Consider the following 14938-nt stretch of genomic DNA (forward strand, 5'->3'; position numbering starts at 1 on the left):
GTCCATTCAAACCACCCAGGAGCATTTAAAACTCCTGGTGTCCGGGCCATGCCCTGGAACCTGCCAAATCTGAGAACCGGGGCCCTATTTAAGAGAGAAGGAAAATGTGTCATACATTTAGGCACACTTACATCGAAAGTGACCTTTAAAAGTTTGAAAGCACTTTTGAGCATTTCTAACTGTATGGAAAAGTTACTTCTCCAGAATATTTTGCTCACAGAAGTCAAATAGATGAAGTCCCATTATTATAGACTAATGTGCTCCAGATAAAAATGTCTCCAGCTTGGGTTCAGTTTTATTCTGCTTTCTGAGAACTGCATGAAGAGCAGAACATTTCACAGTAATCCTCTTGAACCACTAAGTCCTTTTTCAAAAAATTCTTTGACTATTTTCTGGGGACTGCACAAAAGCAGTCATCTTAACATTTGTCCACCCTCTTCCAATAAGCTGGAGAGAAAAAGGCATGTTCCATCCCTGTGCCCTTATTAGTACAATGACATTAGAGCCAGACACGGACTCCAGAAAGCTTTCTGATTATACTAAAAACACACCTACCCTTCACTTAGTTCTAAAGAATCAGGTAGGGAAATATTCGGGGTTTTTTTAGCAATTGTCATAAATAAAACACTAAACAAATATATCTCTAGGTCTTTTTGGTCACTTATGAGATGTAGTTTTCCTTTGAAACCTCTCAACACAAGATTTTCCCTCCTTATGTAAACATACTAGCTAATTTTGAAAAAAAGGAAAATAAAGGAGAATCTATCTGGTCTCTTTTCTACTGCCTTCTCTATGTTTGCTTCCTCACATGCAGTGAAACCGCACCAATGCAGTGTATGAAGGCCATCACATGAGAAGAGGATCACATGATAACAGGAAGGGTAGCATCCAAAAGAGAAATTAGGGGAAAAAATTCTAATTTTCTGGATTTAAACAGAATGTGAGCTCTTCCGAATTGCTGCAGAATCTTTCCAACCCTTTTGAGAGGTGCCCTGGGCAGTCTGCCCACCTCAGGACCCCTTGTTGGCTGAGGCCATGAGAACCCACACAACAGGTTTGGGTGTGACCTCAGAACTGTCCAGGGGTGGAAAGAGCGTGTAAACTATTGTGTTAGATTTCTCTATAAGTTATTTTACATAGAAAAATTAATTTATGGCTGTTCCACTTTACAGATAGAAAAGCTGGGGAAGAGAATTAATTCACCCAACCATTTTCTACTCAACATCCAGTCAGAGGAAAAAAAAAACGAGTGATTTAAACAATCCTTTTGCAAGGCACAAATATGAAATTCTCAACCAGAATTTTCTGACCATTCTCTTACATGTGAATCATGTGTCCTTTCATATTGCCCACCTGCATAGGATCAGCCTTTATGGAGTATATTACAATCCAGTCCCTGTGTAGGCTCTGGGGAAAGTTCTGGTCCCTGGACTCCGTGGCTCTTAGATTCTGGAAGGGAAAAGAGACAATGATAGATAACAAATGATATAATTACAGACTGTGATCTTTTCTAAGAAGGAAATAAATGGGCCAAGTGATGGTGTGAGAGGGACAGTGCTTCAGTCAGGTGGTTGAGGAGGAGATACGTGGACTGAATTTTGAAGAATAATAAACTAGTTATTGGAATTGCTGGAAGGTCTGTCCAGGCAGAGGCAATGGCAGTGCAAAGGCCCTCAGGGGAGAAAGAGCAGAAAGGAGGCCTGTGGTTGGACTGGGGAGGGGAGCGATGGGAGATGAGCTTGGCGAAGTGGGCAGAGACCAGGTCATATAAGGCCTTGTAGGCCACAGCAAAGAGCTTCGGTTTCCTTCAAAGAGCAACAGAATCTCACCTGAGGGTTTAACGTGGGGCCCTGCGTCATCTAGTTTACACCTGAAAAGATCACTTGTAGCTGTGGAGAACAGACTGGAGAGGGTTGTAGATGGGGAGCTTGGAAAATTATTCCAGGAGCTACTTTAGTAAGTCCATGGGAAAGATGATGGTGGCATGGACTTGGAAATTAATATGGAGAGGAATAGGGGGGTCTGAGTTATATTTTGGCAGGGGAGAGTTGCCAAGACTTGCTTATGGACTGGATGCACAGTTGAGAGGACAGGGATGAAATGTTTGACTTACTGGGTGGATGCTGGTGGCATTTCCTGAGATGGAGAAAACTTGGCATGGAACCAGTCTGCAGAGTATAAATCAGGCGCTCTGGGGGAAAAAAAAAGAGCTCTGCTTGACCGTACTGAGTTTGAGATGCCTGTGAATCAGGTGGGAATATCTGGTAGGCAGCAGATCATTAGAATCTGAACCTTTGGGAAAGGTCCGATCTAGAGGTATATATTTGGGAGTCACAGCATAAAGATGCTATTTTAAAACCATGGGTCTAAATGACATCACCTGGGGTAAGTGTGTACAAAGAGAAGAGGGCTTAGGACCAAAGCCTACAAAAAAAATCCAATGTGTTCAGACAGGGCCACAGGTTCTTTTCCATCTTTCTCATTGAGAAAGGGGGTCTGTGTCCCTCCCCCTGAATCTGAGTGGGCTTGTGAGTGCTCCGACCAATAGAATATGGCGGAAGGGACACCATTGGACATTAGAGACTAGATCATAAAAGGCCATGCAAGCTTCCACCTGGTTTGCTGGAACACTTACTCCGGCCACCGTGAGCCAACCAGGTATGAAGTCCTACGACCTTGAGGCTGCCGTGCTGCAAAGCCACATGGAGGTGCTCCAGCTCACAGAACCTGCTGGTCCACCTTCCAGCCACCTTTGTGCAGCACCAAACCAGCGCGGACCAGAGACCAGCCCCTCTGTCATCTGAGTATCACTGAGTGACCTCTGTCAGTGCCATCTGGAACAGAAGAGATCACCCAGCTGTGCCAGGCTCCATTCCTAACTCGCAACACTGTGAGATTACTTTCCAGAAATAGATAACTAGAACAGGGATAAAGCAGAGAGGAGACGTCAGTAGGCAATGGAGTTGTGAGTAAAGCTGGACAGAACCCAGGAGAATGTGTGCTCCCAAAAGGTCAGGAGAAGGACATCTTAAATTCACCTAAACATGACTTACAACCTGTACTTTCTACTTCTCCTAACCTCAGAGTCTATGTTTAACCCGAAGTCTAATAGGAGCTCAATTTAGGACATAAAATGTAACATGATATTTTAATAGATGAGACTTTAGCTTCCTACAGCTAGAAAAATAAACAGGCAACAGGCATGCATCACTGAAAATGGTGAATGAAGAAAGATGAACGTCTGGGCCTTTGGCTAAAACAATCAAAAAGCAAAGACAAAGTCATGCTCAGAATAATCTGTAAAGGGAAGTGCTAAAAACAAACAGGCCATCTGACCAGTTCACGCAGGACCAGCGCATTCGTGGTAATAATTAAACATGTCACAACTCCTTTTAATTGTCTCTCCCCCTCCACCCCTGCAGTGAAATCCCATTTATGTAGCCTCTGCGTGATGTCCAACAGAGGATGAGAGCTGGACATCAAGGAAGAGCTCCCGCCTGTAGATTTACCTGGGTTTCTCAGCAGGGGTGTGTGTCCGTTCGCATGTGTTATCTTAGGGAACTGCCATATGGATGAGAATCCAAGCATTTATAGCTAAGAGACCAAGTTCAACACACGTGAGGTCCGAATATAAATGAGAGCCCGTGTTCTCTTCAACTCCAAGGCCAGAGTGCTCGCCCTCATGCGAGCCTTATTCAAAATCCATTTCACAGAATGGTCCTATTGAGATGCTCTGTAAATAAAAAATTCCACAGACCAGAAAGTCTGGGTGCTGCTGCGTTGCACACACCCTCTAGGGGAGTCAAACCTCTGACAAGTCCGAGAATTGAGACAAGTTTTTGACTATGTTTAACCCAATGTTTCCAAACGGTTCTCACCACAGATCCCTACTGTCAAAAAACAGCTCTGAGGGCTTCCCTGGTGGCGCAGTGGTTGAGAGTCCGCCTGCCGATGCAGGGGACACGGGTTCGTGCCCCGGTCCGGGAAGATCCCACATGCCGTGGAGCAGCTGGGCCCATGAGCCATGGCCACTGAGCCTGCGCGTCCAGAGCCTGTGCTCCGCAACGGGAGAGGCCACAACAGTGAGAGGCCCGCGTACCGCAAAAAAAAAAACAAAACAAAAAAACAGCCCTGAGCACACAGGACTCGTGTTATTCCAAACACACTCAGGAAAATGCTTTGCCGAACAGACTGAGAAGCTGGGGGCCCAGAGCTCAGGGAAGAGCCAGGCCATCCTACAGGACACGGCTGCGTGAGGAAGAGTTCCCAGCAGTGAAAACACCCAGGCCAACGGGACAGAACAGAAAGCCGAAACCCCGCAAGTGGAGAGGAGCCTGATGTGTGACAGTGGCAGCACCGCACAGCAGGATGAAGGGAGTCGGGAAGGCTCTCTGCTGACTCTTCCTGTTACCCAGTGGGAAAAGAACACTGGAGCCTGTGTCGGGTGACAGCACACAGTCCCTCCCCAGGGGCTACACTCTCCTCCCTCCATCACTTCAAGTATGGCCATGCGACTTGCTCTGACCAATGAAATGTGAACAGAAGAGATCGTCACCTTCAAGCAGAAACTTCTCCCTTTTCTTCCTGCCAGGACAACTGGTAATGTTCCTGTGTGAAGCTGTTCCGTCACTCTGGGTCCCAGGATGCAGATGTCATGTAGCAGAGCTGCAGCAGATCCTTCAAGGATACACAGAATGAGTGAGAAATAAGTCTTCATTTTTTTAAAGCCATTGAGATTTGGGGATCATTTGTTACCGCAGCATAACCTGATCTACCTGGATTGACACAGACCATTTCCTTACTTTATAGAATGGAGAAAAGACCTGAAGTGAAAAAGCAAAATTATGTGAAGAGAAGTCCCTTGGCGTTGAGCAATATTGTCTTACCCAAGCACAAGGGATGGTAGGAAATTTTTGGTAAATTCAACACCATTGAAATTATACACTTCTTTCACCAAAAGGAACCACAAGAAAATGAAAAGACAAGCCACAAACTAGAAGAAGATATATGTAGTATATATAAGCAACAAAGAATTACTCTCCAGAATATAAAGAATTTCAGAAATCTTCAAGGACAAACAATCTAACAGAAACAGGCAAAAGACCTCAAAGGCACAGCACAGGAAACACCCGATTCCCTCCAGCACCAGCTCTGAATCATGACTTTGGATTTTTCTCTCCTTACAGGCTGTGGGAACAGACTTCCAGAGAGCCCCACCTCCCAGTATTCATGCCCTGTGTAATCCCCTCCCCGAGTGAGCTGATCTAGTGGCTTGTTTCTAATGCGTAGAATATGGCACAAGTGATGGGATGACACTTCTGAGATTAGGTTAAAAAAGACTGTGACTTCCATCTTGCAGGCTTTGGTGAACCAAACTGCCAAGGTGGAGAGGTCCATGTGCCAAAGAACATAATATTTTAAAGACTTATCATAATTTATCTGTAGTAGGAAAACTTCTGACATCAGGACTCGTAGGCAAGCTGGAGGAAAAACCCCCAAACCCTTGTTTAAGCCACTTCCCCCAAAAACACCCTTCACACACCACACACACATGTGCAAGGGTCTCCTAGGCGCCGAGGTGTCTACATCAGCATTTCCCTCGGGCTCCCTGACACCTTCCTGTGCCCTGAGAGGACGTTTTCTAATAAGCACATTGTCCCACTTCTTGGTTGAGAGATCATTTTGAAAAAGAAATTACAATTTGGAGGTGAGAATACAGGGGACATCTTTTAATGAACACTATACTAAATATTCCCCTGGAATATCTGCAACTGAAAAATAATTATAAGGATAAACACAATTTTTCAAGTGGCTATAACTGGAAAGTAGAATTTCAGAAGCTACTCATTTTCTTGCTTACTTATATTGTCTAGTTCTTCTATAATGACCACACATTGCTTTGCATGATTTTTATAAAAAAGAACATCCCTTTGTAAGACAAGGTATAGGAATGACACCAACATTAGTTAGAAAAGAATATGACATTTTATTTTCACTTACGGATGGACAGTACATGAATTTAGAAATATAATCATTGCAGGGTTCTGAAATATTGATACCTTAAGATCTAACACACCAACATTAGCCCATTCACTGCAAAACAGCCACATCAGCAGTTCAGATTTGGTCTTTGTTGTGGTCGTTGAAATAAGGTCTTAATGTGAAATGCCCAGTAGCATCTGAGTAATACATTACAGTAGACATGAACTAAGTTTCGATATTTCCTCTTTGGAATGAATTATGCTTATTTACAAGTTAAGAGTAGGTAGTTCTAATTACTTACCCTATTGTGAGTTTTAATGACTGACTTTAAGCTACAGAGGTTTTTCCAGCTATTATTTCCTTTAGAGTTTCTAAAAGTAACAACTCTTATTAATGTTTATAAAAGATAATGTTGGAAAAAAGGTAATGTTAAAATCAAGGCGCTCTTTAGAGATATTTAAGGACAGGAAAAGGTATTACCACTGAAAAAACTGTACATATTTTCAAGCACACCACATATTGTAGCAGTATTTAATTGAACTATTTTAAAATAGTGGCAATTATACTTCCTTACGTACTTTTCTAATTTTTAAACCATATAATTACAATTTGAATATACAGTCTGACTTATAATTAGAACTATGCACAACTTCTAGAGTGTATTTTTTCAGATTTATTTCTGCACATAAATTAAAGTTTAACTTGGTCCTTGATTTGGAGAGCTGTAACTACCTGGAAGCACTAAATTTTAGACTTACTGACAGCTAACAAAAACCCTTAAAGAGGGAAAAGCATCGACACTACCATGCGTGGAAAAGCAGCTGCTGCCTCCAAGTGCAACATCGGATTCAGCACAAGACCCGCTCAGAGGCCTGCATGTCTCCATGAAAGACCCCCAAGAAACTGAAAGGTCCAGAATGAAGGAGCTGACCAACCAAGGGTATTTTCCACACTGGGGCAATCCTGAAAACAGAGGAGGCTTTGGACCTCTAGCATAAGAGAGAGACTTCACATTCTTTGATTTCACTTACACCTTTTAAAAAAGATAAAATACACCTGAACCTTTTTCATCACACTTAAAACTGCACAGCTCAAGCTGACTGAACCCATAAGGCAGCCCAACTGAAGCTCCAAAGGAACACCAGACCCTGGTCTCCTCTTTCCTACTGTGTAGTCACAGACTATTTCGTCCAACTACTTGATGTATGTAAAAGACATTTTATAAACAGAGTAGAGTTAGCTTATTATTAAACTAAAGAAAAGTCCAAAGATGTATGGAGTATGCTTGCTAACAGCAACTGCTTCTACAGTGACAATAAACTGAGCTAGAAAAATAATTTCACTGTTTTAAATAAGGAAAGAAGCTAGATTTTTTTTAAAATATATTACTTATTCTGCAACAGCTGATTAAATTGACAATGAATAGATTCCTTCCATTCCGTGAGCTGAATTGAGGTTACATTTTAATTATAGAATAGCTTCAAATTATAAATATAACCATCCCAATAGTAAAGAGATCATCAAGGCAGTAACATCAGATCAATTCTAAGTCATCACCCCCACACAAAGCGCAAGATGTGCTTTTGGATAAAGGATTTAAAAAGACCTTGGGCTGACGTGGAAAGCGGGTCAGTAAAGACTCCAGTTCTGCATAATGGAATCTTCCAAGCCAAGCCGCTTTCCACAGACACAAATTCAGTCTATCTTTTCTTTCTGGACCAATCTGGGAGCATCAACAAAATCTTTGCCATTGTAAAGAATAATAAAAAATGTTCCAATGCTTGCAACTCCCCAGAAGAGCACATATGCCAGTGTTTCTGTCCAGGTGTCACCTGTTGATTTTAAAAAACAAAGAGCTGATAAATAACAAGTCATTTTATTGATACTAGATCCAGCTTTCAGCCATTTAGCACATCTTGACAACATTAAAGTTTACAAACACATCCAAAGGAAAAATATAAGAACCTCTCAATTAAGGTTTAAACCAGTGGTTCTCAAACTCTGGCTGCCAACAGAATCTGCTTCAGGGCTTGATAAAGAATCAGCTGCTGGGCTCAACCCCAGAGTGTCTGTCTCATTTAGCAGGCCTGGGGTGGCGTCCAAGAATCTGCATTTCTAACAAGTTCCCAGATTATGCTGATGCTACGGGTCGAGAGACCACATTTTGAGAACCACTTGACTAAACTAATTTCAGGTTATATCAAGCAAATAGTAATTATTAGTTTTAGATTATATACTTTAATATTATAAGAAATTATTACTAATAGTTTAGTTCATAGTCCTATCTATGACAGGTATCAGCTACTACCAAAATGCCTACACAGGGCTTCCCTAGTGGCACAGTGGCTGGGAGTCCGCCTGCCGATGCAGGGGACACGGGTTCGTGCCCCGGTCCGGGAAGATCCCACATGCCTCAGAGCGGCTGTGCCCGTGAGCCATGGCCGCTGAGCCTGCGCGTCCAGAGCCTGTGCTCCGCAATGGGAGAGGCCACAACAGTGAGAGGCCCGCGTACCGCAAAAAAAAAAAAAAAAAAAAAAAAAAAGCCTACACAAAAAATACTGGGTTGGCCAAAAAGTTCATTCGGGTTTTTCTGTTATGGAAAATAACTTTACAAATATACATGCTTCAGAAAAGTTATGTATTAAAGTGTATAGGGGCTTCCCTGGTGGAGCAGTGGTTGAGAGTCCGCCTGCCGATGCAGGGGACATGGGTTCGTGCCCCGGTCTGGGAAGATCTCACATGCTGCGGAGCGGCTGGGCCCGTGAGCCATGGCCGCTGAGCCTGCACGTCCGGAGCCTGTGCTCCGCAACGGGAGAGGCCACAACAGTGAGAGGCCCGCGTACCGCAAAAAACAAAAAAAAAATAAAGTGTATAAAACAAAACTCAATAAATACAACATATTTAACACAACTCTCCTGATATGCATTTTTTTTCAAAGTCTAGAGTACATGAAGGAAGCAGCAGGCCAACAGGAAAAGATCTATTTTGTTCTACTCCTTGAATAGGTGAACCCAGTGTTGCTTCTCTCCTGCAATAGTACTGGCCTCACCTGCTGACAGGGAAACATGCAGAGGTCAACAGCCAGTTAAAAGGGCATGCCAGAAAGGAAATTCAGGGTGTAGACACTTTCCTAATAAGCTGTCAGAGAACATGCTTGCATTTATTTGCTATTCTCTTAAATACCAAAGTAGGGGCTAGAAATCAGACACTGTCATATCTAAACACCACAAAGATCATTACTTTACAACAATTAACTGACATGAGATGTTACTATCCACAGCATCCAATATCTTTTCACTTGAAAACATTCAAATTTCCACAATTGCTAATTTTGACAGCTCTGGGTTTTAAAACTTTTTGGATAAAGAAAAAAGCAGTTCCTCACAAGCCCACTCTGGGACACTCCCCAAAGGAATGGTCCATTTGTCCAGGCTGAGTCTTGGTCTTGACTTCCCTGCCTTTCCAGAGGTTCCACAGGGAAATGTGAGTATATAAAAAGACCAAAATAATAAAACTAATTCAGCAGTGGAGTGGTTCCCAGAAAATAGCATCCAATGGGCAATGTTTTAAAGAAAGAAGTCAAAGGATCTAAGGTGTGAACTGAACGATGAGCAGCACATGCCAGCTGGTCCTGTCCTCTTCCTTCCTGCCCCAAATGTGACACAGACTCCCTAGTCATGCCACACAGTGATGCTGCACTCGAGAGTCCTCAGCTTGTTTTTGCACTGTGATGGTTTTTACATTTTTAAAGAACTGTAAAAACAAACTGTGCAGACAGAGACTGTATGTAGTTTACAAAATCTAAAATATTATCTGACTCTTCAGAAAACGTCTGCTAACCCCTGCCCTAGAGTAACAAGATAGCTCCTCCCTGTGTCATGACTACCTACACTGCTGAACACTGAGGGGATTACAGAGATTAACAGATTCTGAGCCTCCCCTCAAGAAGCTGGCAGAATTAGTGTGGGGTGTGGGGGGTGAATAGGAGTCCTTAATTCAGCAAAGTTTTGCTGAGAGCAAAACTGTATCTCAGACACAGGAGGTAAAACAATGAGTAATAAGACACCATCTCTGCCTTCAAAAAGTTGCTGATTCAGTGAGAAAGACGAATGAGTATGCAAATCACTACCACACAAACAGAAATACACCTTGGGTGCATTCGGGACCCCAAAGAGTACAGCGCCTCTGAAGAAGAAATCCCTAGGTGCTTACAAGGTTTAAAGAAGAAAGTGCTATAAGAGAGGTACACAAAATGCTGTGGAAATCAGAAAGGGGGAGATGAGGTCTGTATGGGAGAACAAAGAGACACTTCATGAGAGGGGAGCCTGAGGATGGCAGAAGTCAGCCAGGCAGAGAAATGTCAGCCCAGCGAATTCAGGATAGAGGATGAGACTGGAGGTGCCTAAGGCTGCACCTCCCAGGCACAATGCAACGTGTTACAGACTCAAACTCCCAGAGCACTGAACACTACTTAATATGCATTTAAGATGAAAATGTCTCCATTAACTTAGTAACACAGAAAAACATTGAGAGAGAAAATAAAACCAATAAAGACCTTGTTAGCCCAGGTTCTTAGGCAATTTCGCTATTAAAATTTAAGAAGTAATGTATTAATCTATAATAACATTTATTTGTCCAACATAGGTGGCTGGTTAAATAAATTATATATCCATTAATGGAATACTGTGCAGCCATTAAAAATAAAGAAGGTGGGGAAATATTTATATTACTCAGTGAAAAAACAGATTACAAAAAAATCTGTATCTCACTTTTGAAAAAAAAATACACACTTATGAAGATTAAAACATCAAAATGTTAAGAGTAATTAGCTTATCTCTGAAAGGCAAGGTGATAAATAACATTATCTTCTTTTTTGCCCAACTGTATTTTCTGTAATTACTATGTATTACTTTGATAGCAAGAAAAAAATATTTTAAAAAGCTTAAGTGGAAAAAAAAAAAGTATCAAGCTACTGAGTATACATTTTTCCTTTTGTCACATCTAAGGACTAATCCTCCCATCTGGCCACTTTACTCATTCAATTCAATAGGGAAACATCAAGTACTGAATAGGCACAAACTTAAGATGCTGTACAGGAAAGTTCAACATTCTAAGAAATGACTGTAAGAATGTGAAACAAGGGCAGACTTACCAGCCATAAGCAAACAGATAATGCACATGGAAAAGGCGACAACCATGATAATAGGCAACTGGAAAAGAAAACGGAAAGAGAAACCATTACATAAGATGCTAATCAATGGTTGCACAATCAGTTATGCATGCTTTGCTTTAAAGAGAATAAAACCCTTCTGCAATCTAATATACAAAATATCTTTCTTTCAGCAAAACATCATTATTTGGAGTTTTGATCGTAACTGCCCAAATCTTCGAACAGGTTAAAAGATCTGAAAAAACATGGCTTTGCTCCAAACCAGGGAGTGCTAAGCAGAGGGAGGTCGCCCAGATGAGAACCCAGACACCAGGCCCCTCCACTCCAGGACACCCTGCCCACTGGAATGAGACCCCAGAGAGGCTCTTGAAAAGTCTGGTAAACGGAGGAGTCAACTTCCAGGTCACAAGTTTGCCTCCGGCAATCCCTGAACCTCAGGGGAGTAGTCTCCGGAAATGAGAAACCCTCACACTCCCCTTGCGTCTGTGTTCTCACTTAAAAAGGATCTGCGAAAGACAGTCAAGTTTGAAAGAAGACAAACATTCCAAAGTTATTTTACTCCTCTCCCTGATCTGCTCCTTGGGGACACTTAAATATTTATGTTCCATTTAGAACAACATACAACGTTTTATATCAAGGGGAGTTGGCACCATCTATACCTTCAGACACAATCCTTTTAACAACTTGAAAAACATAAAGGTTTCTTACAGCCAGGAATTTCAAATCCCTTGGAACACTTAAAGGACTATGAGATTCTAATTCATCCACTGAATAGTTCCCAAGAAATAAGTCTATGGAATCCTAGAAGAGAAAAAGAGGAAATTAGTAACTCCCAAATTAGATATGATTATATTACTGAAGAACAGTACAAAGATACAGCCACCTAATGACCAAAAATTAGCATCAAATAACAAACTTACTTGTCTAAATCCATCAGAAAAGTTGTTCTTGTAATACCGTATCAGTGAGTTCCAGCCATCCATTATAAGTCCCAGCTGAGTTCTCTTCCCAGTTCTGGTTAAATATGAGGTTAAGTTTTGAGTTACAGATTTGCATATTAAATTCTCAAACTGTTTTATAGCCAATAAGTATGTGGTATGGAGACAGGTGAATTATAAAGATTTTTTTAAAAACATCCCTGAAGGGCTTCCCTGGTGGCACAGTGGTTGAGAGTCCGCCTGCCGATGCAGGGGACGCGGGTTTGTGCCCCGGTCCGGGAAGATCCCACATGCCGCAGAGCAGCTGGGCCCGTGAGCCATGGCCGCTGAGCCTGCGCATCCGGAGCCTGTGCTCCGCAACAGGAGAGGCCACAACAGTGAGAGGCCCCCGTACCAAAAAAAAAAAAAAAAAAAATCCTTGAATATATGAAGGAGACACCTCACAAAAGAAACCAATATCAGGTCCAAGAAATGTGTATCCTATTTCTAAAATATTATCAAAGTAGGCACAAAGAGGAAAAACGCTCAGTTCCACTTGCAAAGACAAGAAATAAGAAGAGAAACACACAGCCCAGGTTAAGTGGCATGAAACAGCAAAGAGACTAGAAAGCTTATCTTGCTCCCAGGGAATCCATATAGCAGAAAAAGACCCAACCACATGTGTAACAAATTCAAAACATTCTAACCTCTCACTACCCAGTGTGGTCCTTGAAAACAGCACCGGCATCACCTGGGTACAGCATCTCAGGCCCTGCCCCAGACCTGCTGAGTGGGACTGGGGTGAGTCAGGTGCACAGTAAGTTTTGAGAAAAGCTAAGGAGCCATGGTTCTCAACCCCCACTGTGCATCAGAATCACCCAGGGATGCTAAGAAGACACCAGTGCCTGGGCCTCATCTCCCTGCAGTCCTGACTTGACTGGTCTGAAATGAGGCCCAGGCACTGGTGGTTTGCTGTTGCTACTGTCTAAAAGTTGCCTGAGTGATCTACTATGCACCAGAACTGTGAACCACTGGTCTGGAATGTGATTTTAAAGCATGGCTTGCCTGGTAAAGTCAGTCTTCAAGGCACCAGTTCCTGCATACTGTTTGGCACAAGCATTTGCATTGTCAGCCCAGGCTGTGAGAAAAAGTAAAAATCAGCTGATAATGATTAAAATGACAACCAATGCTCTAAATCCAAAATATTTATTTCAAACTTTGAGTAACCTTGCCTCTGTTAAAGAAATTACCTACCGTTTTTGTAAATCTTCTCAAATTCATCTTGTTCTTCAAGCTTTTGTCCCACATGCAAAACTCCTAGTCTCTGGAATAAGAATCATACCTATGTTTATATGTAACAGATTTCAGCACATATGACTTAGGAAGAAAAAGCATAGTCCCCAGATCATCTGTCACCTGGCTGCAGGTGGGAGATGCTTTCCCTGTACGTGGGGACCACAGCACTCTCCCGCTCAGGCCAGGCTGCAAAGCCTCTCTTTGGGCTTCCTTCTGCCCACAGCCCCCACTCTCCCTTGAGCCCCAGCACCGCAGGAACAGTGGCAAGACTGTAAACTCAGAGACAGGGGCAGAAGGGAAAGGACGGGGGAGAGGGAAGGCTGCTGCAGGATTCCAGCCATTCCTACCTCCTTTCCTGCCACCCCCAACCTTCCACTGCCTTTACCCCTCTACCTCCTCACAATTCACCATCTCCAGACTTCTGACCTCCAAACTTATCCCCTAACCCTGGGACCCTTTGAGAACTGGGATGAATACTACCTACCTACCTCCCCACAAATAGCCCTTTGCATATAATCTCAGAGGACTCCTGGGCATCCTGAAGCTCTCTATGGACTCCCCACTGGAGTTCACTGACCACAGATTAGGAACTCCTGCCTTGGTCTTTGTCTCAGACCCGCAACCCTCTTAGAACCACCATCTTCACTGCTCACTTCAAATGACATCTCGCTCTCTCCCCCTCAGAATGGGGCCTGCCCACGCTCAATGACCTGCCCTCACTGGAAGGGGAAAGGCACAACTGGAGTCCCCACATTAGCTGGCACTGAGGCTAGAGGTTCCTGCCCAAAGACTCTCTGAAGGTTGGTTAGGTTTTATAATACTATTTTTAGCATGTAAATTAGTTAAATACAGATTACAGAACCTAGTTAAATAGAGTTCTGTTAATCAGCCTTGGAAACAACCATTCCTAATATTGTTTCTATTGAAAAATATATTCTGAAGTACAATAAATCCAACAGACTGACAAGGACATAGTACCATACAAGTTAGAGAATGCTCAAAGAGGGCAACCACTCCTTTGGTATGTCCTACTTGAGGATTTGGGGAGGTATTTTCCCTCCATAATTCTTCCCTGAGTCCCATAAAATTGTCATAAACAAAGTTGAATGTTTACAAATTATTTAGGCAGGAAACCACTTGGGATGCATTTTGTTTGCTCCCTACAACAAATGCCAATGTGATCTGGAAATCTGAGATACACATGTTTTTAATTCCAAACATAAAGAGAAGAAAATATTTATACCTATGCTTTCTCAACAACACAGTCTTACTGGTAAAGCAAAGCTGTGTCAGAAACTTTATACCTGGGAGTTAATATCCCTTGCCAAACAATAAAAGAGGTGCAAACGAAAACAACTTTTGAGGTACTACTCTGTACTATTAAAGAAGAAATAAAACCTTTCTAAATAAAAATATTTAATGCTGGCAAGATTCACTTTTCACTGCTGGCTAGTCTTGTGTAACTGGTATAACCCTCTTGGAAAGTATATATTCTCTTTAACCCAGCAGGAGTTAACCCAAAGGAAATGATTCAAGCTAATAATAATATACATAGGTATATTCTCTATAGTCT

At 42.4% G+C, this 14938-nt stretch overlaps 1 protein-coding gene and 1 long non-coding RNA gene across 3 annotated transcripts in view; both read right to left on the reverse strand.

Annotated features, from left to right (window-relative positions):
* On the reverse strand, window positions 1–4361 carry LOC309813346. 2 transcript variants are annotated; one of them, XR_014295486.1, is made up of 5 exons: window positions 3510–4361; window positions 2636–2834; window positions 2114–2191; window positions 1354–1449; window positions 1–84 (listed from the first exon to the last, which is right to left on the reverse strand). It is a non-coding gene; the product is annotated as an uncharacterized lncRNA (long non-coding RNA). The 2 variants fall into 2 exon arrangements; XR_014295487.1 differs by having other exon boundaries at window positions 2636–4361.
* Window positions 4362–5966: 1605 nt separating this feature from the next.
* The window catches only part of SACM1L (SAC1 like phosphatidylinositide phosphatase), a 56832-nt gene continuing 47860 nt past the window's right edge, over window positions 5967–14938 (reverse strand). The window contains exons 15-20 of the mRNA XM_082638132.1: window positions 13324–13393; window positions 13135–13207; window positions 12073–12166; window positions 11861–11953; window positions 11135–11192; window positions 5967–7814 (exon numbers count right to left, since the gene is read on the reverse strand). Of these exons, the coding sequence (XP_082494258.1) occupies window positions 7678–7814; window positions 11135–11192; window positions 11861–11953; window positions 12073–12166; window positions 13135–13207; window positions 13324–13393 (525 nt within the window). The 3' untranslated portion in view covers window positions 5967–7677. The remainder of the gene's footprint in view (window positions 7815–11134; window positions 11193–11860; window positions 11954–12072; window positions 12167–13134; window positions 13208–13323; window positions 13394–14938) is intronic.

Source organism: Mesoplodon mirus (genome assembly GCF_964341445.2).
Source record: "Mesoplodon mirus genome assembly, chromosome: 12".
Taxonomy (NCBI): domain Eukaryota; kingdom Metazoa; phylum Chordata; class Mammalia; order Artiodactyla; family Ziphiidae; genus Mesoplodon; species Mesoplodon mirus.